Consider the following 25,900-nt stretch of genomic DNA (forward strand, 5'->3'; position numbering starts at 1 on the left):
TATTTTTTTCTCAATGTATTCGTGTACTCTTTGAACGACTTTCTTATGCGTTTTGTCAGCAGTTCTGTCGACCTGTTTCCAAACTGTTTGCTAACATCATCACGAATCCGCATAGAGATCCGTAGATAAAGCATGTTGAATATCCACGAGAATGGGGGAGGAAAGCTATGAGAAACTGAGGAGGGGCATGTTCGTGATCGTGACTATTATCTTGTACTCCTATATAGCGAGAAGGCCTCATTGCATCAGTGTTATGCCAGCTGTACATTAGTTTGTCACTCGTTATGGTACCGCAACTCGGTACATTCGTGACGTGAGACGGGACATTTCACTTTACACGCGCTGATCGGAAATATGAGACGTCAGGCGCTGAAAGGATAATTTCGGTCAAACAGAGAGAAATCCTTTGTGTACGATACGAACTTAGAGTCATGTGATTTATATAAATTAGGGATGAAATGTATTGTGTTTCGAGTTAAGTGCAAAAGAATTACATTGCGCATTTCCATGAGAATATCTGAATGTGAATAATATTTCTGCATCGTTTTGCTTTTCTGATCGATGTCTAATGGTTGTGGTTGTTAACATACTAGCGATACGATAAAAAAATTCTACTATATTGCATGTACTTTGCCATTTAAACGCGTGTAACCCTAAAATCCGTCATCGATGTGCAAGAATTTAATTACTATTTCCTATAGGAAAAATTATCATATATTTAACACTGATGTAAAGAAGATATTGTTCTAACTATAGAGTATTAAAATTATTCCATAATAATTTGCGCCATTTAGTCGCATTGATTCTCATTACTCTATTTTTATTTATATATTATTTAACACTGATACTAAATTCATATCTATACTTTGTAAAGTATATCTCTTTTCTAGTGTACACTTTTGAAACTTAAAGTGAGATAGCTATATGTTTGATATTTGGCGAAAGCGAGAAAAAAATTCTAGTATAGGAAAAAAAACAGACCTAATATTATCCTAATATTGAACTGTTCATTATAAATGATAAAACTTTTTTAATTAAAAACGACTCCTTCAATAAAATGTCCATGTATGTGGCATGATTCTTTCTTGTGAGAGACTAATGTCGTGTAATTCACAAAATGCGCTAATCTTTAGGGGTCGATGGGTATTCGCATTGATAACACGGTAACCCTGATAACGATGGCAATATCAGCATACGGCAGCTCGATATGCCGTATCTGATCGCCGAGATTTTTATTTCTTATATTTTTATTTTTTTTCTTATATTTTTGAATTTAGTTAATCTCCTCCGAAGTTGACGTCAAAATCTGTATATAGCTACTGACGTTGGATCTGTAACATCCTCGGTTTTGCTGAAATATCCAAAGAAACTAAATGCAGATCTGAAAATAATTTTATTTGGAGCATCAAAATAATTATGTAGGATACATATATATTTCTGTGTAGAAGCCACTAGATATTATGTTCCACTAGTGTCTCTCTTTCTTTCTCTTTCGTGGCGTCATCTTTCTATATCTACATTTGTCTTCCCTTCACTATTCATTTCCCTCTCTCCTTCTTCATCTATTTATTTACCTGTCCTTTCTTGTCCGTCTCTCTCTTCTCTTTCTCATTCTGCTGCACCTGTCTTTTCCGCAACGATTTTCTTTCCTTTTCGTCCGTCTCACTTTCTACGAAAGTGGAGAGACAGTGGCCAAGACGAAAGAGGTCGAAAGAGAGCTCTCTATGACACTGGGCGCGGGTGAGCGCCGGAAATACCCGCGTGTGGCATCTCGTCTTGCTGTTGTTCGCCGGCGTTCACCAAGCCGGCACCGTCGGTTCACCAAAGAGCCGCACGTCGTCCGTGTTGCTCGTGGCAGTCGCGACAAATTTCCCGTCGTCCCGACGCGCGTTCTCCGCTGCGTGTCAGCGTGTCGGCCTCGTTACTCGGTTCCGAAGGGAAATCGCGTCGCTGCGCCGAATCGTTCGTTCATTTCAGCGGATAATCCATCACGGAGATGCTCCAGTGCAAATTCCGTTGTATGATCGCGTAATTACACGGTCGGATGTTCCCTTCTAAAGCTCCCCATCCGAGAACGATTCTCGTTTTAGTTTCTAGTCTTGAATGTCATTCAACTACGTTGTTAATTGGAAAATGCATTTTTCGCAGAAGATTAAGAAACGTCTATGTATTTTCTGAGGATCACATGTTTTTGAAACGAAAGCCATGGTTATTCTTCAACCGTTCTAGTGAAGTGTGAAAGGGTTAAAGTCACCTCTACGAAATGTGCAATAATTATAGTTTGAGTAAATCATGTTACTGACATGCATTATTACGATCTATTGATTTACTTGAAGAGAGCTTTATGAGATTGCCCGAGTGAAATTTACACAGTGTTAAAATTAGCCTATGGTCCACTTGAACTTTACTAACACAGTTAAGGACCAACTTCTTCTGTTGGAACCGTCGTGTAAATCATTTCACTCAACATAGTGCTTCGAGACGCTTCATTTCTTCCTTATACTCTTCTAAATCTAGAGTTCGTTGCCCCTCTTGATTGTAAAGACCGATAGGAAAACAGACATTTATTCTCACGAAATATCTGCGGGATTGATCACTATATATTGAGAGATCTTGGAAAAAGAAATACAATTTGAATTATATTAATTTATGGAAAGAACGATTTTACTGAAGTATTAAAAAATTCAGCTAGATACAAATTCGAAAATAATTATGTAGGACATCTCTCAAACTGTAATGCTAGAATGTTCAAACTTTTTGCAATATTGCTCATCATATTTGAGATTCCTTAGTTATTTTGAGGATCCAACAAAATTATTTTTAAATTTTGTATCTAAATTTTTAGATATTTCAACAAAATCACTCTTTCCTTGTTACACATTTCTTTTTTTTCCATCTATTATATTTTTTAATTATTATATCGCAATTTTTTTCTGTTTTAAACAGCCACAATTTATATTATTATCATAAAATATAATTATTTTTTATATGTGAATAGAAATTTCGATAAAAAATAAAATCTCTCATTGTTAACTTGTAACTTGGACATTTGGGAAAGCTGATCTTCCATCACGCTAACCCGTTAAATTAGCATCAATTCGCTGTCATGCGTCAACGAATATCGTAATTACTTCCCCGGGGTGGAGGAAAGAGACTTATGTCACTGTTTACGCGACGATCACCACGTGAGTGAACACGTGCACGCGTACGCACGCGCATCCAATTCCTCCTACGCAAGTGTATGCGTGTGCGCACGAGGATGGCGATGGATCGGACGATGTACGGCAAGGTGGAGCCGGGCGATACTTATCAGCCCTACAGGATCACCATGAAGAAGGGCTCGCCTCCTGGATGTAAGTTTATCAAACGGGGTGTGTCTCCCGCATAAACGCGACAGTAACGCAAATGGTGGATCCTCTTTGCGAGAATTAATTGACGCTTTTATAATTGTATTAGGTGTTGGAATTAATTCGTAGCGTTTTTAATGAAAGAATGTTATTTATTTCACATGAGCATTAAAAAATACATTAATGAAAGTACTTCCCATCACTTGTAAAACGCTACGAATTAATTCCAACACCTAATATATTATTGCTCATTCTTATTAATTCGCGATGCATTTCCCATTGATCGATTAATTAGATATTATATATTAAAGATTCTTTTATCAGCAATAATGTCAGCATCGAGATGAAAAAAAATTTCTGGTTGAAAATGGACGAATCAGAATTTTTTGAAATTATTATATAATTATTAAATTATTAGAATTCTAGTTGAGATAAACTGGAATTCTGGTTGATACAATATTTCTGGTAAAATCTACTAGAATTTTTATTTTTATTAGAATAATTATATCAATCAGAATTTTATCTCTACTAGAATTCTAGTGTACTTAATCAGACAATTCATCGATTTTTCATCAGAATTACTATTTAATTCAACCAGACCATTTTTCTCAGTGAAGCGAAGGATTTTAATGGATTTATAGATAAGACTCTAAGATTTATGTTTTGCTACTGTAAGATGTAATTTGAAGTTGTTTCGATTGTTAATAGTGATTTAGTCTATTGAAAGACGTTTTGACGATTCATATTTGTAATTAGAGCAGTTACTAAAAATTATCGGTGTTCTTGGAGTTAGTCATAGGTTGCTCCATCGAAAACAGACGAAGCTTTTGTATTATGTTGGGAATTGTTCGATTCAGAGAATTCCTAATGCTACTGCGATATTTGATTTGAATAAATAAATTATTCCTCTTTGCGAGAATTAATTGACACTTTTATAATTATATATTATTACTTATTCTTATTAATCCGCGATGCGTCCCCCGATTGATCGATTAATTAGATATTAAAGTAATTTTCGCAAAGAAGAATAATTTATTTATTCAAATCAAATAGTACATGAAATGATACGTCAGTTTCTAATACAGTATATGATTCTCATAAGTATATGATAGAAGTACTATTTGATTTGCATAAATTAAATTATTCTGCATTATTGATCCTTAAAAGACTTTGTGAACTTGGATATCTTTTCATGCATCACTCATCACTTTTTTCTAGAATAAAAAGATCACGTGACTAATAATTCGATCACATTAACCTTTTTATTACTACACTGAGAAAATTTCTGGTTGAAAATGAATGAACTATCAGATTCTGATGATATCAATTAGAATTCTAATCAAGATAATTAGATATCTCTAATCATGATAACTAAAAATCCGATTGATATGATCAGAATTTAACTGGTTCGTCCAACCAGAAATTTTCCTCAAGCAATGAGCGATGTATGAAAAGTATCTTCAGGATTATCAGTGAAAGGAATTGCGGTCAGCCATAATTTAAATCTATTTTGAAGTCTTCGCAGTAACTGAGATATGCCGATGCAAATGACACAATGTGAAAGAACGGAATTAATTTCTGAATGTATTACAAGAACATGTCCGAGGGTTTATCTGCATTTATGGATAGATTACGTCCGCTGCTTATCTCAGACATGATGCAATCAGACATCCATCAGAATATCCATTGGCGGTTCTCTCGATCGATCGGCGTTCCGGTTACACCCGCATGCAATTAAGCACGCAACGCCTTCGAGATTATCGCAGCATTGCCGGCATGTTCTTTGACGATCGCTCGTACAATCACCGTAAATTCAAGGTGAACACCGGTGCGTAGGTATCTCCTCTTCCTCGATCGTTCCTCAAGGGGATCCACACCTCCATATGAGGTCAGCCTCACGTAGTTTCCACCTCCTACGCTCGCCCGCTCGCGGCACAAATATGTAGGAAGGCACGATAAAGGAATCGCGCATACTCGGTTTAGATACTAGTCGATCGATTGACCGAGTAATCGGTAAAAAAAATATTCCGTCCGAGGAGGAGCCGCGTCCGTGTCTTTTGTAATTACTTCGCAATTAACGTCCTTTGCAAACGAGATTGATCAACGGAGGAGACGAGAAGAACTTTTCGAGAAGAGCGTGAAGACACTTCGTGTTGAAGTATTACGTAGTTAATATTGTCTTTTTTTGCAATTATATGGAATATTGTCGAACATAAAATAGATGGGTTAAGCGATTCTGACGTTAATTACAGTGATCGTGTGTGAGAATCATGTTTACGGTGGTTTGGGAGTTGCAGTGTGTTTTAGAGTGTGATATTTTTTTCTTCCTTCATCGATCATTATTTCGATTTATTTGATTGAAGTCTTCCAAATGTCGGGATCTTCCACAGGGATATTTTCTTGTCCCTGGTTCGCGGTCTGTATTAAAATCGTTGTTGGCGAGAGGGTGACGCACGGGAGAGAGCGATCTCACGTAACAGAGATTTCGTAAGCGTGACAGCCGCAACAACAACACGTGGTGCCAGTATCTTCTGGTCCTGCCAGACATCCGGACGATCATCTCTCCGCGAATTATCTCGTCGTAGCTCCACACACGTGCTCGTTTGTCCAGTTTTGATAGTACGAGTCGATATACGGTTTTGCTGAAATATTTAAAAAGCTAGATACAAGTCTGAAAACTTTGTTTTTTTTTTAACTCCCAATAAATATTATTCAAGAGATCTCATTAAAGAGTATTTAACAAGGTGTTTTTCTATTAGGTGTTGGAATTAATTCGTAGCGTTTTTTAATGAAAGAATGTTATTTATTTCACATGAGCATTAAAAAATACATTAATGAAAGTACTTCCCATCACTTGTAAAACGCTACGAATTAATTCCAACACCTAATAATTTAATGTATTGGATATGCGTGGAAAGAATTCAGTAAGTCTCTTATAACAATTTTTGTTGAACTACCGAAATAATTATGTAGATCACTCAAGCTTGCTAGATCAAAACTTTTTGCAGCATTGCTCATCGTACTTGAGATTTCTTTGTAACTATTTTGATTGTCCAACAAAATTATTTTCAGATGTGTATCTAGTTAAATTTTTAGATATTTTAGTAGAACGTCTTTTTGTGTACGATCAACATTGATAACGATTTGATAAAGTTCAATGCTTATCGATTTCGTCTTCGCGACCGTGACTTCTTGACCTCGTGACGACAATCACGTATATTTAGGGCACAATTACTCAATCAGCGTCATTGTTTCATTATGTGTAGCAGTCGAAGATCTAGTAGTTTCTTTTTGCTTCTTTGAGAACTTTGTGGATTCAATTCTAAAATCAGAATAAATGCAATCATATTTTTACTTCCTCCGTCTCTTCTTTATTAAGAAGTAAAATTTCGCTTAAAAAAAACTCAGATTGCAGATAGAGGATTAAATCTAGACTAATATTTTTTTCGACTTATCAAGAAGGTCGTTGTTTATAAATGCTGATTCATCAAATCGGATGTCCACACCTTATCTGAGACACGCGACATTTCCGACACGCAATCACGGTCATGATCGATCAAGAAACACACAACACACACACACACACACACACACACACATTATGCAATTCACGAAAATGTGGCTGCGTTTCTGGAGTAGGATTAAAGTGTCCAGCTAGAGAACGGGTCTAGCTAGTTCTGCTCTAATTTGAGGTTTATTTTTATCTCACTGCCAGCAAGTTAGAGCACAACACAGACGTCGTGTGGTGAATTCAGTTCTCGCGTGATTTACAGAGAATCCGGACGGGAACGGTTATCGTTATCGATAACGAACGGTAGATATTTTTGGCTTAATCTTTACGTCTGTTTACATCCTCGAGCTGCCATCTGTCGTTTCAGCTGTCTGTCGTACATTTCTCGTAGTTTCCTCTCTTTAATAATAATATTTCAATATCTGATTGTCATCGATAAGAACGCAGGATGGCTCAGAAATCACTACTACGAGGAATAATTTATTATACTAATATAAGAAGTTTAATATCACAAATATTATAATATGAGAGTTAATGTCGATTTAAGCATAAAAAATTTATGTATTGATTGCAATTTCTGTAGGTTTTTGTACATGTTGATGTGTATAAAAACACACAATGAGATTTAATAGGTTGTCTATGAATTTATTTTTGAAGTAATGACTTCTTGGCCAGAGCCTATAACAACGTAACATCTCGTTGTTCCTCGCGTAGAGAAAGCTGCTGTGAGTTCTTTGAAAACGCGTAAGAATGGCGGATGTGATGAGGCCTGTCTCGCCGATTTCACCGGTTCGCTTGGCGACGATTCGACGTCATGCACGGTGGGAGCAATACGTCAGTAAGTATTGAGAAATCGCCTCTAATTAAATCCTAATTCCGACAATATATATGTGGCAACACGCGCCTTGCGATTTATGCCTCTTATGATTCATCCTTATTTTTTAATAGTACAGAAATATTTTATGATTTGTAAAAAGGTAAATAAAAAATTACATATTTGTTAAATAGAGATAAAAATATTGTTAAATAGAAGACAAATTAATTATTATGATGTTATAAAAGATAAATTTAACACAAATTTACTTTTTCATCATTATCTTTTATTTGACAATATTTTTTCCAGAAAATGAATTTCAGAAACTTCATTATTATATCATCTTTTCTTAATGTTTATACATCTTGATGTATAATTTTAAGTTGGTCTCTTCAAATAAACATATAAATTTAAGTTGGTCTCTTCTTCGTTTCGCCAAGTTTTGTATTAGCATGCATAAATGCTTCGCATTTGACTGCGATTAGACTCGCGAGTAATAATTCAGATTGATAAGAATTTATATCGCGACAATAAGGAGGAAGATAGTCGCTAGTGATGTAGTAGAGTTCTCCGTCCTCTTCGCAGTGCTTTACGCAAGATACGTGCGTGCGTTACGCACCCGCGATACGCGCAATATTGATGTCCGGCTCGCGGTATGAATCAGCCGTACAAAATAGACCTCGATAAGCTCCGCTGGCACGAATGCCAGTGCTGAAGTCCCATTCAGACGATTATCCAATGCCCGCTCTTGCGGGCGCACGCGAGGCGCGCAAAAAAAGATCGCGTTAGCGAAGCGCAAAAACGCAAACGCGTGCAGCACGCAGGGAAGTACGCACGAATGCGTCTGAACGCGAAAGTCGATCTAAATAATTCCGCGAATATTTTTGAAAATTTTACTACTATTCTAAATATGCATTATCAAAACCTTATCAAGATTTTTTTTGATTTGATGTGGCTCTCATGTGACAATAACTCGTTTTACTATAAAATATTTATTCCGATGTTATATTTTTAACGGCGATATTTGAAAATCGGTCATTTCAGAAATCTCATAAAAGTCTAATTTTTGGAGAATTGAAAACAACGTTTTAATTTTGACAACTATAATATACTAAAAATAATTAAAAATGTGTAAAAGATGTCTCATTATCTTATACATTGTGGAACACAATACTCTTAAAATTTGTTTTAAAAAATTAATTTTGAAAATATTGGCTTATGGTGTTTCTAAAATGATCGATTGATTTAATACATATGTTTAATCGTGAAACTATAATTTTATCGTAATATTTTATGTCAAAGCTTGAGACATTTAGCCTTCTCTTGCCATCTACGTTGTATTTACGTCAACAGAATACTGCACGATTGTTCGTTTTATAGCACATTAAAGTGCTTTAAAAGATCCACTTTAACTACTTGCAAAGAATTGTTCGTCTTTGAGTTTCCTCAAAGCTATTTTAAACTTGCAATATTCATCGTTAACTATTACTAAATAATTAAAAATTAAAAAATTGACGAAGCAAAGTTAAATTAATCAAGCTTCAAAATAGTCTAAAAATTGAGGTAAAAATTTTTTAGCAGAGAAAAAAAAAACAGAAAATCGTACTGCATATTTGAATTCGTTTCGAAATAATCAAACTCCTGGATCGCTTCCCATAATTTCTTCAACTTTGCTCTAAAATTCAGAAATTAAAAAATTCAATTTCCGCGATCCAAAACTTGAGGAATTTTATTTAAGTACATTTGAGATGAATATTTAAGTTGAACTCTGGCGAAGTCAAGTTTTCAAATTGCTCTAAGAAGGCGAAATAGGACACCCTGTATGTCTGCTCTCCTAGAACTCCCTGAACAGCTGAATATTTCCTCGAAGCTACGGCATGTTTATACGCGGTGCAATCGGGTTCCCCGTAATCAGGCGGGGAGACATGTCGCGGAGCAACCAGCCGCCTAGGCATCCATTTCTTCTGAATACCACAGCTTCCGTTCAACATATGGGAATGCCCCACTACCGATCGTCTTAATGCCTGCTTAATGTCCTTCCTCCTCTCCAGCTTCGCTCCTTCCTCCAGCGCGTCTTCTGTATCGCCTTCCTGCGCACTTCAATGACAATCAGTCCCACCGACGTTCCCGTGTACACCGTGTCGTTCGCACGCGTGCATCCATTTAAACACGTGTTGTCCCTCAGGAGTGGAAAAATCGGAGTGAAACCCTTTGGAACCTCTCGAAAACGGAGACGAGCGCGAGTTGTTCGGGGTGAAAGCGAAAAGAGCCGTGTGAACGATATATAGCACTTGGACTTTGACTTCATCATCTTCGAGAATTTTTTTGTGCAGAAATTACTGTTGGATCTTGGTATCGACACTCAGTTAACTGACGTTTCTCGCATTTGTCTCGTATGAATTCATTTCTGCAGCGAATATACAGAAAAATATATATTGTGTGCAAGTAATAATTACTTGTTCCAAGTATTTCAAAAGTTCATTATAAGCATGAAATTTGTTCGAAATATATTCTAAATCCTAATTTGAGTTTAATACTTCAATCAAGATTGTTAAATTAAAACAAATTCGATTTGCTTGTTATATAAAATTGATTGCTTCTTCGATCAATTTTATAATTTCTTTAAAAGAAAATCTTTAAAAGAAAATGAATTTTTATTTTGAGTACATAAGTAATAATGAATTTTTCTAAAATTTGTAATAAGTATATTTTAAGATATATTATCAAGAAAATATTTTATGTTAATTATTAAAAGGAAGAAATTGAGCAATTACTTTTTTAGCGACAGAATATTTTTCTATATGTACACGGAAAAAACGGTTTTGTTGAAGTATTCAAAAATGTAGTTATAGATCTAAAAATAATTTTGTTGGACTTAAAAGAATTATGTAGGATACTCAGTTAGTTGCTAGAACGTCAAAACTTTTTGCAGCATTCAAGCTATCATGCTTGAGTTTTTTACATAGTTTAAAATTATTAGATCTATATCTACCTAAATTTTTTGATATTTCAATAAAATTGTTTTTTTCTTGTAGATGACGAGATAATAACAATAACGACAATAATAATCTCAGGATATGTACTCAATTGGTGCGATAAATTTGCAGATTAAAACGCTCGATAAACATATATTTTTCTTATCAGCGCCAAGTCTTTAACGCGATAGAGCGTCACGATGTCTCAGTTCGCTTCACTTTTCTCATATTTCGCTTCGGTGAACTAATTCGCCGCTGTATTTCTCACTGTATAGCATCTCAGAATTATATATGCATTCTTTCTTAACTCAAATTTTTTGTTAAACTATTTATCGAGTTCTCCGGGAATTTTTAATATTTTTAATAATTATTTTTTTATCTCTTACATTTTTACTTTTTTTTATATTGTTATTTGGTATACAGGAGGCAAAACCGCTGACGTTTTGTTTGCGAGAAGAGTCGCGTCGAGATCCTCAGTTTCGTGATTTTTTCGCTCGCGGATTTGTGCCCTCGGTTTCGCGCTTTCTCCGCATTTTTACGACGGACTCGCCAAAGTCGACCTGAAATTCGCGTCCACCGTTCACGGGGTTCAACGTTCCTGAAATAGTGGGTGTGTCGGATCTCTCTCACGATGGAGACGACGCACGTGCCCGAAGAAGAGAACATGTACCAGGTGTATAATCATGAGAGAGCGACTAGTAACCTCGTTACTCTTGGTAAACGCATATTTCTCTAATAATTAATCCTTACACGATTTCGTGTCCTGCGTATTTCTTTTTTTCAAAAAACTGGAAACATCAAGCAATTAATCAGGGTTGCCATGGACTTGGAAAACCAGGAAAAGTCAGGGAAATTGAAATTGATCATGAAAAACCGGAAAAAGTCAGGGGAAAACGAAAAAAAGTTTGGAATTTTGAAATTTGTTCACAATTTTCTTAAACTGCTCCTATTCCAAATAATTGTTATAATTTTTTAAATATTATATCTGACGTTTTTATAGTAAAAAAATACATTCAAAACTCGCGCACTTTAAACTTTAATAAAACAATTAAAACTTATATTTTATTCAGTATTTTTATTTGAGCGCTCTTTTTTGTCATAACTGCATTCTTTTTTCCAAATCTAAATTATTTTTTATTAACTTGAATTTGCACCCAAAATTTTTTCCTACAATCCTTGAATCTAAATATTAAAATTTACATATTTTTTATTAATCATAGAAAATTTTCCATTTTCATCTGGAAAATTTGGAAAAGTTAGGGAATTTTAAAATTCATTTTTTTTGTGGCAACCCTTTTAATTATAACATTTATATACAATTTTTTAAAAATATTTAACCTCTTACAGATATTTTCCAAAGTATATGTAAAAATCACTTAATAATTTTTGTATATTTGTTAAAATGAAAATTTACTTAAACACAAACAACCTATTATGTGTAGTAAAAGGTAGGAAAATCATCATGTGTACTTAAGGATTAAACTTACAAGGAACAAATTTAACAAGTTTAAGGGAACAAACAACGAATAAGACGAGTAAATTTCTGGAAGAAATTCTGAAGTTTCTAGTCTTTAAGGAATTCTCTTATAAACAAGAGAAAGTTCAGACAAGAAATCAATCTTTTATCGTCGACATTTTACGTACGAGAAATCTATTGTAACGTAGGTCAGAAAATGAATGAATTTACAACAATAGGAATTCACATAGCTTTCCTCGACCAATATTGTAAGGAGTTTCTCACACTGTTACGACAGTAAAATGTTTATACCTCATTACAGCTTTTCCATGATACCAATCAACTCCCCCATATTTTTCTTCTCGTATTCAATATTAAACGTGTGATTAACCATAATTAAAATATGTATAATTGTAACGTATAATTTTATATAATTTTTGGCATTTATATTTTGTTTCTACATTAAATTTATTGTTCATTGTTCACATGGATTACGTATTCGGATAAATTACATGATATTATAGTATTTAACTAGTAAACGGATAGATGATGTTACCTGATATTTTAAATTAAAAAAATTAAACGTGCCATAGCATTCATACGCTTGCCAAGGACGACAGCGAAGCGGTCGGCATGGCGTCATCATGAAACAATGTCGCAATATTTTTCTTTTTTTACATATGGTAGCTCGAAATTAAATGAATGAGTCCAATTGATCTAATGATACGATATCAATTTATAGGATATGATTTTCTGCTTCATAAAGGTACTTGCCAAACTATTATTTTTAAAAAGTTAACGTATATATTGCACCAATTAAGAACAAATTATTTGATAAAAATAGAAGTAGGACAATTATTATTTTGCTTCCTGTTCATTCATACTATGCTTTGAATAAAGATACATTACAGCGATATAATTAAAGATCTGATAGATTGTTTACAATAATTAATTCTTCAATTGTTATTAATTTATCTATGGAATAATAAACAAGAAATAAGGATAGAGACTTTTAAATAAAAAAACTAAATGTGCTTCGATTTAAAAATATCCACATTAAAAATTTCCAATTTTAATCTAAATGAGATAACGTGAGGAACCACTGTTACTTGTTTTATGTGGATCAAAATTGCGAGGTAGATTAAAATTAATCTATCGATTTATTGTGTTTCTAGATGCGTTGCTGGCGGACCTACAGAATACCGTGTCATCGGAAGGAAATCACGTCGGCGGAGGTAATGCGACACCCGGTTATGGATCGCTGAATGGTGCGCGCGTTCACACGACCACTGCGTACAGATCTTATGACAATCGCACATCACCACTGCCATCGCAATCGGTACGTCAATCCTTTACGCACTAGTCTCAATTAGATCATTAAAAGATCGACGAGGACGCGCCTTTTGCGTGTGTTTGCCTAATTATGGAGGTTTACGTCGAAAAGTTTTAGACCCTGCGTGTTCAGCTATCTCCTATGTTGATTATACGGCATAATCAAATCTATGACTGGTATTCTGTCGATTCTTATGTTTAAAACTGTCTTAAGTACAGTCTTAAGATGTTGTGAACAATCAGAGAACTGCATTAGTATCTTATGATCTTATTTAAGATGGTCTTAAAATAAGAATCGACTATAAGTATGAGTCTATATCTTTGCAGTGTACCAGCTGATTAAGCTAGATTTGCAAAGAGAATTTTATAAGGATAGGATTCTATTTTTTCTGGTACGCCGGAATTACAAGAACGGTCCCGATGATAAGATGCAAGAACATCGTGGTGGTTTATCGATGAACCAGGGAAGCTCAACCTGTCGTGGAAGAGACGTTGCTGAAGTCGTGGACGTGGTTCGCCAGATGGAGCCAAGTGGTTCGACGGCGACTTCAACTGTCCAACAGTCGCGGTTTTCCCACAAAGCATATAAACTGCCAACGCAAAGCGACTTTGGTGCCAAACGCGTTTGACATATTTCAATTCACGCGCTCAATCGTAAAAGATAAAGAAAACTCGACTATTTTTGACAGAATTGTGTAATAGAAATCCTTTATTTACTATACTAATGTAAATCCTATTTTTCCTGTCATCTCTCTTTATTGAAATATTAAAATATCAGATATATTCATTGTACTTTTATTATTTATCACGTTTTTATTCTTTCGATTCGTAAATTTAATATAATTTAATTTCAATGTAATGTAAATTCTAGTATATATACGTGCATTGAAAAAATTTATTCTTTAAATCTTAATGCATATAACATTTCTTTGAAGTACTAAACAAATATTTACTTATAATAAATAAATATTTACTAAAAAAGTGATAAAATTAAAGTGATAAAAGTGATTAAATTAATTGTTTTTGTATCAAATAAATATATGTTTACATTTATTTTTAAATATTTGCATGGAATATTATTCAAACAAATATTTAGTATCTTTTTTTCTATGCGGGACACTCTTCAGATGTTATACAAAATTAACTCTTTGGCACTAATGTCATTTTGCGATTCCAGTCTACAAAACGTCTCGAAATAGAGCAATCCGTCGTCATGGTCGCGAAAGCGTGACACAGAGGGAATCCATAAATAAACTTCTTCGTCGACGGTTAATAACTGTCGATACGATGTCTCGGCGAGATACAGCGTGGTCTTGTCAATGTCGATCGTTCGCTAGCTTTCAGGGCCACAAATATCATTAATATACGGACATTCACGAGTAAACGGGATCCAGTTAGAATCTCTCGTCGAGGGATTTTACTCTCAAATATGGATGCTTCTAAATGAAAATGTTTAAATCTTTTTAGAGCCTATCTCACCTTTCTAACGTGAACTCTTATCGAAGTGCAAAGTGCAGAAAGTATTTAATATTAATATGTAAGTTTTAATTTGTTTATTTACCCTCTGCATAACATAACAATTCTGTTATTTTACGGGCGGATAATATTGCGATCTTGCGTAACAATTTGATCGGCGAATGTTTTGAAATATTTTCAGAGCGTAACCACTTAAATTTGTTTAGACATGGAATCGTCCGTGTTATAATCATGAAAATAGACCGCTGAAGAAGTTGAAGAGACCGAACTCTCGCGCGTGACAAAATTCTGGTATCTCTCGCGTTAACCATCAGTTGTTTTGAGAAAGGAAAAAAAGAGAAACTTGTAGAGACATAAAACACGGTCGGAAATAACTGTGATGTAACGGGGGAATGTAAAATTAGAATCAATATCGTGTCTAAAATTGACTGTCTGAAGCATCTACAGGCAACAACGTTGAAACGCGATTCTGTTTGCGCGGCAAACGGAATCGCGTATCAACCCGGAGAGAGATTCTCAAGTTACTCTCGTTAATCTTCATTTTAACTGGGAAGAATTGGGGGGCTGAAGATACGAAGGTTACGCACATAAACTGAGCTTAATTTAATTAAGTATTCGCGGACGAAATTGTGAATGAAGAAAATTCGATTTTGGATTGTTAATATATCACACAAAAAATTTCAGAAATCTTCTAATTAATCTAATTCTAGTTAAAAATGATTTTAAAGGAATATTAAATATGAAGAAGTAAATTGTACTATACCGAGATATTTTTCTTGCTTTTTTTATGATTTAAAATTGCGACATTATAAGAAAAATATTAGCAATGTCATTAAATATTATTCTCAATGTCATTAAATATAATATTTGAGATCGAGGAATAATATGATACACAAATAAAATCGTACAGTAATATTACGTACAATAATATTACGTACAGTATTATTCTGTACATAGAAGACCAGTCGTATGTATTTCCGCGAGTTTTCCCGCGACAAAGAAATCCCCACCTGTTACATTCCCTGCCGATTTTATCGATTCTTGCTCGGCCTAGGGCAGCAAGGTCTCTATTATTCATGATTCTCGACTCATGTCGCGCTCCGGTTGCAAAATTTGCGGTCAAACGCGACTAAGCTACCGTATATTCGCTGACAGCGCCAGTTCTTATTGAATGCTTTATTGCAATACAAAAAAAAAAATAAAACCATCTCTGTCCATCTGCAGTTCAACAGCTCGTGACGTCAAGTCGCGAATTATGTATTTACGCATTCAGGAGTGTGCAAATATTATGTATCTTTTCGCTGACTTTTGCACACCTCGACATTTTCCGTATAGCGAGAACTTACATATTGAAAGTAGAATTGAGATACAGACAAGCACAGAATCGATTTCGATGCATTTTGCAGTGGAAATCGTACGATTAGTGGAAGTATTCATAGTTCTGCTTTTAACTTTTCTTACGGGATACTTTATTTTTAATCGAAAGAAAAGCTTACCGTCTTATCATTTTTTATCGGAAAAAGAATTTAAAAAGAATTTAAAAACATAATTTCTCTTTAACACTTAAGAGAAACTGGATACATTCATTGTTTGATTCTGCAAGTATTTACTTGAGAAAATAATAAATGATTTAAGCAAGATCAGAATGATTAAAAAATGATAAATTTATTTATTATTTCTTGGCTGATCATTCACTTATTCTACTTCAATTAGTATTGTTTGTATAGAAACAATGGAGGAGAGCGACGTTAGGTCAATGACTTTTGAAAGTCCAGGTAGTTGTACTGCAGTTGTAACACTATATTCAAATTATTTAAATAATAACTTAGATTAATTCGATTGCAACATTGACAGTAACATTTTTAAATTAATTATTATAAAAATTATACAATACATTTGTATAAATATTAGTTTTATGATCATATTTATTATTCAATTATAATATATTTTTAATTTATATTTAAATATTGTGTTAGGTAATTACATTTTTGTAACATTTATTTATTTATAGTACAGTATAGCATTATTATATATTATTATAACAAATAATATATACTTTTGAAGTAATAATTTTTCGATGTTTTGTTCACAATATGAAACTGTTTAAACTTGAAAAGGAAAGAAATTCGCGTGTTTAACCGATTGTTTAATCGATTGTTTAATGAATTAGGACAGCTAAGAAATTTCCGACAGCATGTTATAAATCGCTCTCACATAAATCGCACTAGACATTACTCTTCTTGAAACGTGTCGTTATAGCATCGATCTGTCATCAAGTTTGCTTTGCAGTCGTCATACTCGGATGTAATCCAGTTTCGATATAGTCCGAGACCTATTTTTGCGATGGCCAACTAGGCGAAATTGTCAGCGAACTTGTTTTCGTAAAGCATTTTAATGCGGATATGTCACAATCTTTGATTTAAAAATCACATCACTGCAGAGAAATTAAATCTCATTAATTATTAATTATTACAAATCTCATTAATTATTACAAATAACAAATTATACATCTGTTGTCAATTTTTCATTTTTAATACAGTTAATAATTAATTAATTTAATTTAATTGATTTATAGTATCGTAAATTTTTTTTAATCATCAAGTCTTTGTCGCAGATATAATCTCTAATAAAATAAAAATATTCTTAACGATAAATTTCTTATCGATTTGAGATACCTCTCGAAGCTTTGCTATTTCAACATTGTCCTTCGCGATATTGTCCAACACGCAATTGTGCACGACGCTAAACAACGGCTCGGGTTACAAGACACGTCGATGATGGCAATAACCATTTTCCTGAATTACCGTGCCGGGTGCCAAATCCTGCCGTCGTCGTGCTGAAGGTCGCGAGTTGTTTAAGCTTTCCCTTTGAAGCGCGAATTTAGCCCGCGCCAGCATGGCTCCAGAATGCGATTTGCGTTGTGGCTGCATCTGCTGCAGCCCTGCACACAGCCCGTTGCATAAACATTGAATGCGGTAACAACGCGAGCACGTGGCCACATACATGCTGGACGCATAATGTTATCTCAGATGGGTGAAATGTACAAAGTGTCTTTCAAATGCTGTTTTACTCCCGGGAGGAACCAACGGCAAATTTGAGAAAATCAAATTTTTAATTAAGATAATAAAATAATAGACTTGGTAAAAATGAAGAAAATAAATAGGCTTATAATAAGATTGGTAAAAATGCCGAAAATAATAGGCTTATAATAAATTGGTTCTTCTTAGATTGATCATTCTTGATTATAGTTATATATTAGTTATTGGAAAAAGTGTCTGGTTGTATTAATTGAAATTGTGGTTGAAAATAAATGAATCAGAATTTTCTGGTTGAAATAATCAGATTGATATGATCAGGATATTCTGGTTTGTTATTTTTTAATCAGAAATCTTTCTCAGTGTAGATATCCATGTTAGGTGAAATTGTTCAAAATCTATGGGAGGCGAATGTACGATAATTTTTTTAATTCTTATGAAAAAAAAACCTAAATTTATTAAAGAATCTTCTATCATGCAATAATTTGACAGTTGCAACGCATCGTGCGATAATGCGAAGATTGCACGAGAGATCTTACAGATGTTGCCTCGTGTTAATAATGATGTCGCCACCGAAATTGCCCACCAAGCGCCGATACGTCTTGCTAACATGTTTCTGCTGGCTTACCGCGGATATATTTTTAGATCGACAACTCATCGTGTAACCTAGTTTCCGTCCAGCAGGATGCGCTATAATGTTGCTTTATTGCAAAAAAAAAATATCATGCGGGAGTTCGGTGATAAATCTTGTCGTCTTTATTTGCTTTTCAGAAATTCGACTGCACACAATTTGTCTATTATTTTCGGAAATTATTTGAAAGAATTAATTTAAGTAATTTATTTAATATAAAATATCAATATCATGAAAATCTTAAAAATCATTTGTTTCAATATAATGACATGATTTTACAATAATTGCGAAAAATATATTGAATTATAAATGTATATAATAATTATGTTAAAGAGAGAAAGCTAAAGAGACTTTGTATACTTTAGATGTAAATTATTATAAATAGACTTTTCGTTACATTAACAATGATATTATTAATGTCCTGCGATTTAAATAGGGAGGACAATAACAATTGTAAATTACAGTGGCAATTTATTTTTATGCAGGGGGGATTATTAGTGATCGACCCCAATTGTACTAGTTTTATTACGCATCATTTCCTCTTCAAAGACTCGTAAGAGTCTCTAATTTATCGTTACGGATGGTTGCAATTCGCATTTGGCCATCGATTAGCCTGACGTCAAGCATCAAATTTAATTTTGGTAAACAAGTCTGAGCAACTTCTCGCGAGTCGCCAATTTTGTAATTGGAAATTGGAACATCTTTGATTTACTTATTAAAACGATATCTTTAACTTAGAATAGATGGACGGACATTACACATAGAACGACACGTTCAATTATCTAATAATCTTTAAAAAATGTTATTGTTTAAAAAACCTATATTATAAAACTATAATTCATATTATTGTGTGAATACGAATTTATTTTATACAATCATTGTAAATTATATTTGTATTAATTAAATTATATGACGCGCCAAAAATTTTATTACGTTTCGTAATTTTATTTAGTAATCTTATTCAATTAAATTTTATTTAATATTATTATTGAATATTTATCTTTTTAAGCAGAAGAGATGCGTGATGGCAATCCATATTTTTAGGACATTTTCTCTTGCGGCTAAAAGCGATCTAAAATTGACTTTGTCGAGACTAAAAATGCACATCGTCCTAAACGACAACGTTCCACACGCGCTGCATAATGATTCTAGTGACATCATAGTTTTAAATAATAATAACTGTACTTTGCGGAAACTTGGCAGGACATTGCTTTTTGTCGATTAACAAGCCAAGAACACCTGGGTGAACGCAAAATGTCACACAGCTGCCGTTCAAGTCATCTTTGTACTGTCCATTCATCCGAAGAAGTAGTTGCAATTTTTCTAATTTTCCTTATTTCAGTGAAATTTAAAGACTTAATTTAAATTATTAGGATTCTTTATGTTAGGACTCTCTATATTCTATTCTATATTCTCTCTATATTCATTGAAAAAACCTATTAAAAACCATTAAGCTGGAATTTCGTCACAAGCATGGAATTAACAATAAAATTGTCAACTAATACAATGAGACTAAATTTTACACTTGAAATCGCACGTCAATTATAAAGAATAAATTAATGAGAACGAATATTTCAAGATACGACAAACTTCTTATAAAAAAATATCAATGAGTTATTGCATTAATTTTTTTCAAGTCAATTTTTTTATGTAAAACTATAAAAGTGTTGTTACGTAAGATAATTTCTGTCTTTGACAGATACACGTATGATATGAAGGAATTTTGAATCGTTCGATTCATCGCGACCTTTCCCGAATGTTGTAGCCGACTTATCAGAATCGCGAGGCGATAGAAGAAACCATGGGTAAAACCGGAAGTACATCTTACACCCAAACCAGTACCGGGAGCAAGATGCCTTCCCTCAATAACAATCTTTCCGAGTTGGACACCCTCCTGCAAGACTTGAGCAACGCGCACTATAATACCCACTATCAAGAAAGAGGTTGACTATTTAGACTCTTAATTCTTTCCCGAACGGTCTGTCAATTTTTTTCAACATACATTCTTTGTGACTCCAATCTATAACTCTCTGAATCTCTTTAAAAAATCATGAGCGGTATTAAATATAGAAGCTTTTTCATAACTTGGACTCGTAGAGACTCGTAGACTCAAATAGAACTAACAGTCTATCTCATCATATTCTTTAATCAATCTTTATATTTGATATAACTTAAACAAAGATTCAATTCGCAATTTTAGTTGAGAAAATTAAATGTTGATTGCTAAGAAAGCAATAGATGAAACGTTTGCCGAATAGAAATTAGTTTTATTTGCGAGAAATCAAAGAGAACACGATAATTACGATAATATCTCTTCCATTTTCTTCATATATTACCAAACCCTTCGGGAAAGGGCAGAAACGGTTTCACAAGAGCGGTTTATCGCACAGAGTTCGATGATTATAGACAGCCGCGCGTCTGCAGGAGTGAACGGGGGTGCGACTAGCCCCATGCTTCGTTCTCCAAGTAGCATGTCAGCCTCTCGACCCACCGTCGACTCGTTGCTTGAGGAACTAAGCACCGCAGTGCCTAACGGGTGAGCTTTCTGTGTGTGCGCGCAAATTAATCCTAAAACAATGTGAAAACTGGCTGCTTTCAAACATTTAGCTCTTGCAATTAATAATTTTGAGATTGAAATAATTATATAGTTCCGGCGAGTTCAGACTTCGACGGTTATCGCCCAATTATTCGTGCGATCGTAGAAGATCGAACTCATCGGTGAACCAGGGATTTCAGTCCCTGAGATAATTCGCGTTTGGTAAAACGAAATATTGTCTCTCCCTCCCTTCGAGCAGAGACTATCCCGCCGATGGAAAGGTGAGAGTCACCATACAAGAAACGTCCACGGAGATACAGCCGGTCTACGACGGCTATCCCTCCAGTCAGCATGGCTCGTTGAATCGAACCGAGGTTCACAGGAGTTACCCTAACGGTCATACCGCGAGTAACGCTACCAAGGAGCTGGACGACCTAATGGCTTCGCTTTCCGAATTTAAGGTACCCATTCATCCATAATAATGTAATCACGTAATTGCGATACATAACGCTAATTGACCCTTGCGAAGCGGCTGATATCGTAATATTTCATTTTCCAGAGAGATTAAACGTAGCTATAATTTTTTAATAAAGAAGTCAATAAATGATTAAAATACAGCAAGTGTATCAATAATATTGAAAAGTTGGTAGAAAATTATCATTATATATAAAGACATTATAAATTGAAGACAATGCCGTTCTTAAAGGGTTAAATAGCTCTTTCGGTATCCACATCGGCTTTCAACCTTCAATGTTGCCAATGAGCATGAGATCGCCAAATAAACTAAATAAACGGACAAGACTTGCTTGCCGAAGTTTTGTTGCTGGCTGGAAGCCGAATGGACTTACGCATTTTTATGTTTAATCTCGTACCGAAAGAGATGTTGCTTCTCGTTTGCATTGTGTACATAACCAGGTAACATTTTTAAAGGTAACATTCAAGCATTTAGAAGATATGTCTACTGTTCCATGCTGTATCATTAAGCTCAGTGATCATTATCTTTCCCGTGTAAGTTCTCCGTGCATGGATCCGCATGTAGCTGTTGACGAAATAGGTATACAGGCCGCTGTCCGACTATCCCTAATCGTTCGCCGCTTTGATTTACCGCGGAATCGGAAAACACCGGGACGTTAAATCTACTCCTGCCCATTCTTGGCTCCCCACGTTACGAAAATAACCATCTCGCCACCATCGTGGAGCCGGGGACTACCTACCGGAGCCGCACTAGATATTCCTCCCCGACGACCTCCTTCATTTCCCGCGGCTGCGAAAGAAGGGGGACTAAGAAGATGAAGCCACGAAGAGGTGGGGCACCCGCGCGTCGGTGTGACCCACCGGAACACCCGGAGCTTTCGGCCAGTCTGCAAGCTCGCCCGTGGTGATCGACATCTCCTACTTTACCTTACCATCTCGCCCGTGGGTCTTCATTTTTCTTCACTCGACATCTCGGACTTGCCATCCTTGACATCCCGACCCTTTTCTCTCACCTTGCCCGTCAAATTAGCGATACTCAACCTTGAACAACCTTCGCATCCCGACACCTCTCACTCGACACCTGACAATACATACACATACAGACACGTGCACGATTGATACCAATATTCATAGAATTACGCGGGGAATTATATATCTTTTTTTTTTTTTCGAGGATTTAGTGCAACGAGTGCAACTCATTTCAACTTTTCGAGAAATTAAGATTATTGATCTCCAGGTTGAGGACATTTTTTTATACTTTAAAATTGCATCTTTTTTAAATTTTTTATTGCCTGATTTTCTCAACCTCAAGATCGAGATCACAGCGTCCGCATTTCGAATTTAATCTTAATTTCTCGGATAGAGAGTTGTCACTTGGATTTTTACGCGTTCGATCCTACGATACGCGTATCTTTGCAGATCAATAGCGGTACTCATCAACATCAGACGGTGACCGACTCTCCATACGCGAAGCCAAACAAAGCTACCAAGAGTTCACAGAGCCCTTTGCCCAACGAGGGCACGCAGACCCGCGTTCACATTACCGAGACTCACACGACTCACCTCTACCATCCAGGAGAGAGCCAACCTTTGAAGCAGAATCAGTTGGATTCTATGCTCGGCAATCTTCAGGCCGACATGAGCCGCCAAGGTGTCAACACAACCCAGAAAGGATGCTGCAGCGCCTGCGAAAAGCCTATCGTGGGCCAGGTAGCCGTCAACTTCATCATGATCCTTGAGAGTTAATGCGATGTTCAGCGATTGGATATTTTCCTTGACTTAATAATGTTCTTGCTGCGCAGGTGATAACGGCATTGGGCAAGACGTGGCATCCAGAACATTTCACATGTACTCACTGCAACCAGGAGTTGGGTACACGGAACTTCTTCGAGAGGGAGGGTCATCCTTACTGCGAAACGGACTATCATAACTTGTTCTCTCCTCGTTGCGCTTACTGCAACGGGCCCATTCTTGATGTAAGGATTGCGGAATCTCGGGAGCTTTTAAGGGAAAGAGTATAAGTCGTGATCGGATTTTATAAGTGCGATTAAGAGGAACAAAAACAAAATAAAAGACACAAATCTTCAATTTTCCCTTAAACTTTTCATCCCTTGGCATTCATGAAATGCCTGAATGACATGATAAATTTTAATTTATAGAATTCTTTCTCCGGATCATAATGCTAGTTACAATACAGAAAAAAAATTAATCATCACTGAAAATGTTAATCCATACTCTTTTCCTGGATGCCTCTAAATGTTTCATCATGCAAAGTCGCGCTGGTGGATTTGAAAGAAATGTTTTTTTTCCAGAAATGTGTGACCGCCCTGGAGAAGACTTGGCATACCGAGCACTTCTTTTGCGCTCAGTGCGGCAAGCAGTTCGGAGAGGAGGGTTTCCACGAGCGGGATGGCAAGCCCTATTGCCGCGAGGACTATTTCGACATGTTCGCACCCAAGTGCGGTGGTTGCAATCGTGCTATCATGGAAAATTATATATCTGCGCTTAATAGTCAGTGGCATCCGGACTGCTTCGTTTGCAGGGTAGGTATCATACTTGTGATATTTGTGTATCTTATTACTAAATTTCATTTTCAGCGCAAACCTTACGATCATCAACATCTTCGTTTTCTTCATGCGTGAAGGAAACGAAGGAAAGATTTCCTTCATCTTAAAAATCCCGAAAATTCGCGGAGAAATCGTCACAAAAACCATAGATCAAGTACATTAAATTCTGACAATTACAGGATTGCAAGAAGCCGGTCTCCGGAAAGTCCTTCTATGCGATGGAGGGACAGCCGGTGTGTCCGAAGTGCGTCGGGGTAGACGACGACGACGAGGAAGAGGAAGAGCAAGAGGCGTAAGGACGCCGCTCGATCCCGCCGCCTCACGTCGTCGTACCAATTCCTCACGCCGAATTTCTTTATCACTATCGCCCAATTACCCCCGCATGATATGTTGCCCCTTGTATGCCCTCCGGCTCTATGAATGCGGAGCCATTCCCCTGATTCTCTAACAGGTGATTTAGCTTGGCGCTAAGGAAGACCGAGTGCACGGAGAAACACCGATTACAAGTCGCCGTCGCTTTAATTTCCGCATCGAAAAAGAAAAACACACTTTCCACACTCGGACACAACACTCTTACATCGCAGGGCATACTCTCGGCAAGCACAAGTACGAGCTAGCTGCTTTTGTTTTCAAGCTCGCACCTTGACATTGTGCCGAGTTCTTGACAATAAAGAGGAATTCTGTAGAGTCGCGCGGATACTATTAGTACTATTTATGAAAAGTAAAGAGATAAAAACCTTCCCTCCCTCATCCCACTTCCTTCCAAAAAAAAGAAAACCCCTAAAACAAAAACACACGCGACACTGAGAGTCGACTGGCTCACCTACACACCCAGCGACTCGGAGATGCGCGTCTTGGCAAAAGATGCAGGGAAGAACTAGCAGCTGAACGCTGTGAACAGCAATGCCATTATCACAAATGGATGTTTTCATTCTTTAGATTGTATAGTAACAGCAGATGAATCAAATTGACATAAAAAATTCATCTCGAGAAAAGTAGAACGATTAATTTCTCTCGATCAAAATATTTTTTTTATGGTTAAATTATTATATATGAAATATATATAGATATAAATGTTTCTGCGAAGGAATTGAAGCGAGTCAAGAAAATACATATTAATTAAAAATTCAATTCTGATATATACATATACATTTTTTTTATCACAGTTTACTGATAAATATAAAATATAAATCGCATGTCGATTTTTAATCGATTTTTTTTTAATGTCGTTTAATTTTATATGAATCTCATTTTTATTCAAAATGAGAAATAGTAGTGGAATATAACATATACAGAATGTTTCCAAGTTACTATCCATTTCTTATAATTTTTAAATAATCGCAAACATTTTTTTCTTAGAAACTATCATTATTGATGTTCTCATGTCATAATATTAATGATACATTTCATTAAAACATTTAAACATTAATTAACATAAAATTTTGCATACTTTTCCATTGTTTTTTTCATGGAAATATTCATCTTTTAACTGAAATAATGATACATATTTTTTTAAAGTTTACAGAATTTAGTAGCGTGATATTTTTCTCGTATATTAAACTTTTTTTATATAATATTCAAACGCGCCTATTTTTTTATTTTGCAGGATTGCAGACAGAAGTTTCAGGGCGGATCCTTCTTCGATCATGAAGGATTGCCATATTGCGAGACACATTATCATGCCAAGAGAGGATCCTTATGTGCAGGATGCCACAAGCCCATTACCGGTGAGTACGCTAAATTTTT

At 35.4% G+C, this 25,900-nt stretch overlaps 1 protein-coding gene and 1 long non-coding RNA gene across 6 annotated transcripts in view; one reads left to right on the top strand and one right to left on the bottom strand.

The window, feature by feature from the left end:
* The window catches only part of Pax (paxillin), a 28,779-nt gene that overhangs the window by 1,586 nt on the left and 1,293 nt on the right, over window positions 1–25,900 (top strand). The window contains exons 1-9 of one of the 5 annotated variants that reach the window (XM_087415750.1): window positions 3,056–3,353; window positions 13,279–13,442; window positions 20,343–20,520; window positions 20,984–21,113; window positions 21,373–21,574; window positions 23,007–23,297; window positions 23,390–23,563; window positions 23,900–24,130; window positions 25,761–25,881. In XM_087415750.1, coding sequence (XP_087271876.1) covers window positions 3,242–3,353; window positions 13,279–13,442; window positions 20,343–20,520; window positions 20,984–21,113; window positions 21,373–21,574; window positions 23,007–23,297; window positions 23,390–23,563; window positions 23,900–24,130; window positions 25,761–25,881 — 1,603 coding nt within the window. In that variant the 5' untranslated portion in view covers window positions 3,056–3,241. Of the gene's footprint in view, window positions 1–3,055; window positions 3,354–7,572; window positions 7,697–11,074; window positions 11,364–13,278; window positions 13,443–20,342; window positions 20,521–20,983; window positions 21,114–21,372; window positions 21,575–23,006; window positions 23,298–23,389; window positions 23,564–23,899; window positions 24,131–24,333; window positions 24,947–25,760; window positions 25,882–25,900 lie in introns of those variants that run through there. The other 4 variants (XM_087415754.1, XM_087415751.1, XM_087415752.1 and 1 more) reach the window with 4 other exon arrangements.
* On the bottom strand, window positions 5,523–7,161 carry LOC147906749 (uncharacterized). Its single transcript, XR_015548212.1, has 2 exons — window positions 6,305–7,161; window positions 5,523–5,989 (listed from the first exon to the last, which is right to left on the bottom strand). It is a non-coding gene; the product is annotated as an uncharacterized LOC147906749 (long non-coding RNA).

The sequence above is a fragment of the Acromyrmex echinatior genome, chromosome 18, assembly GCF_024713525.1.
Source record: "Acromyrmex echinatior isolate Ae372 chromosome 18, ASM2471352v2, whole genome shotgun sequence".
Lineage (NCBI taxonomy): Eukaryota > Metazoa > Arthropoda > Insecta > Hymenoptera > Formicidae > Acromyrmex > Acromyrmex echinatior.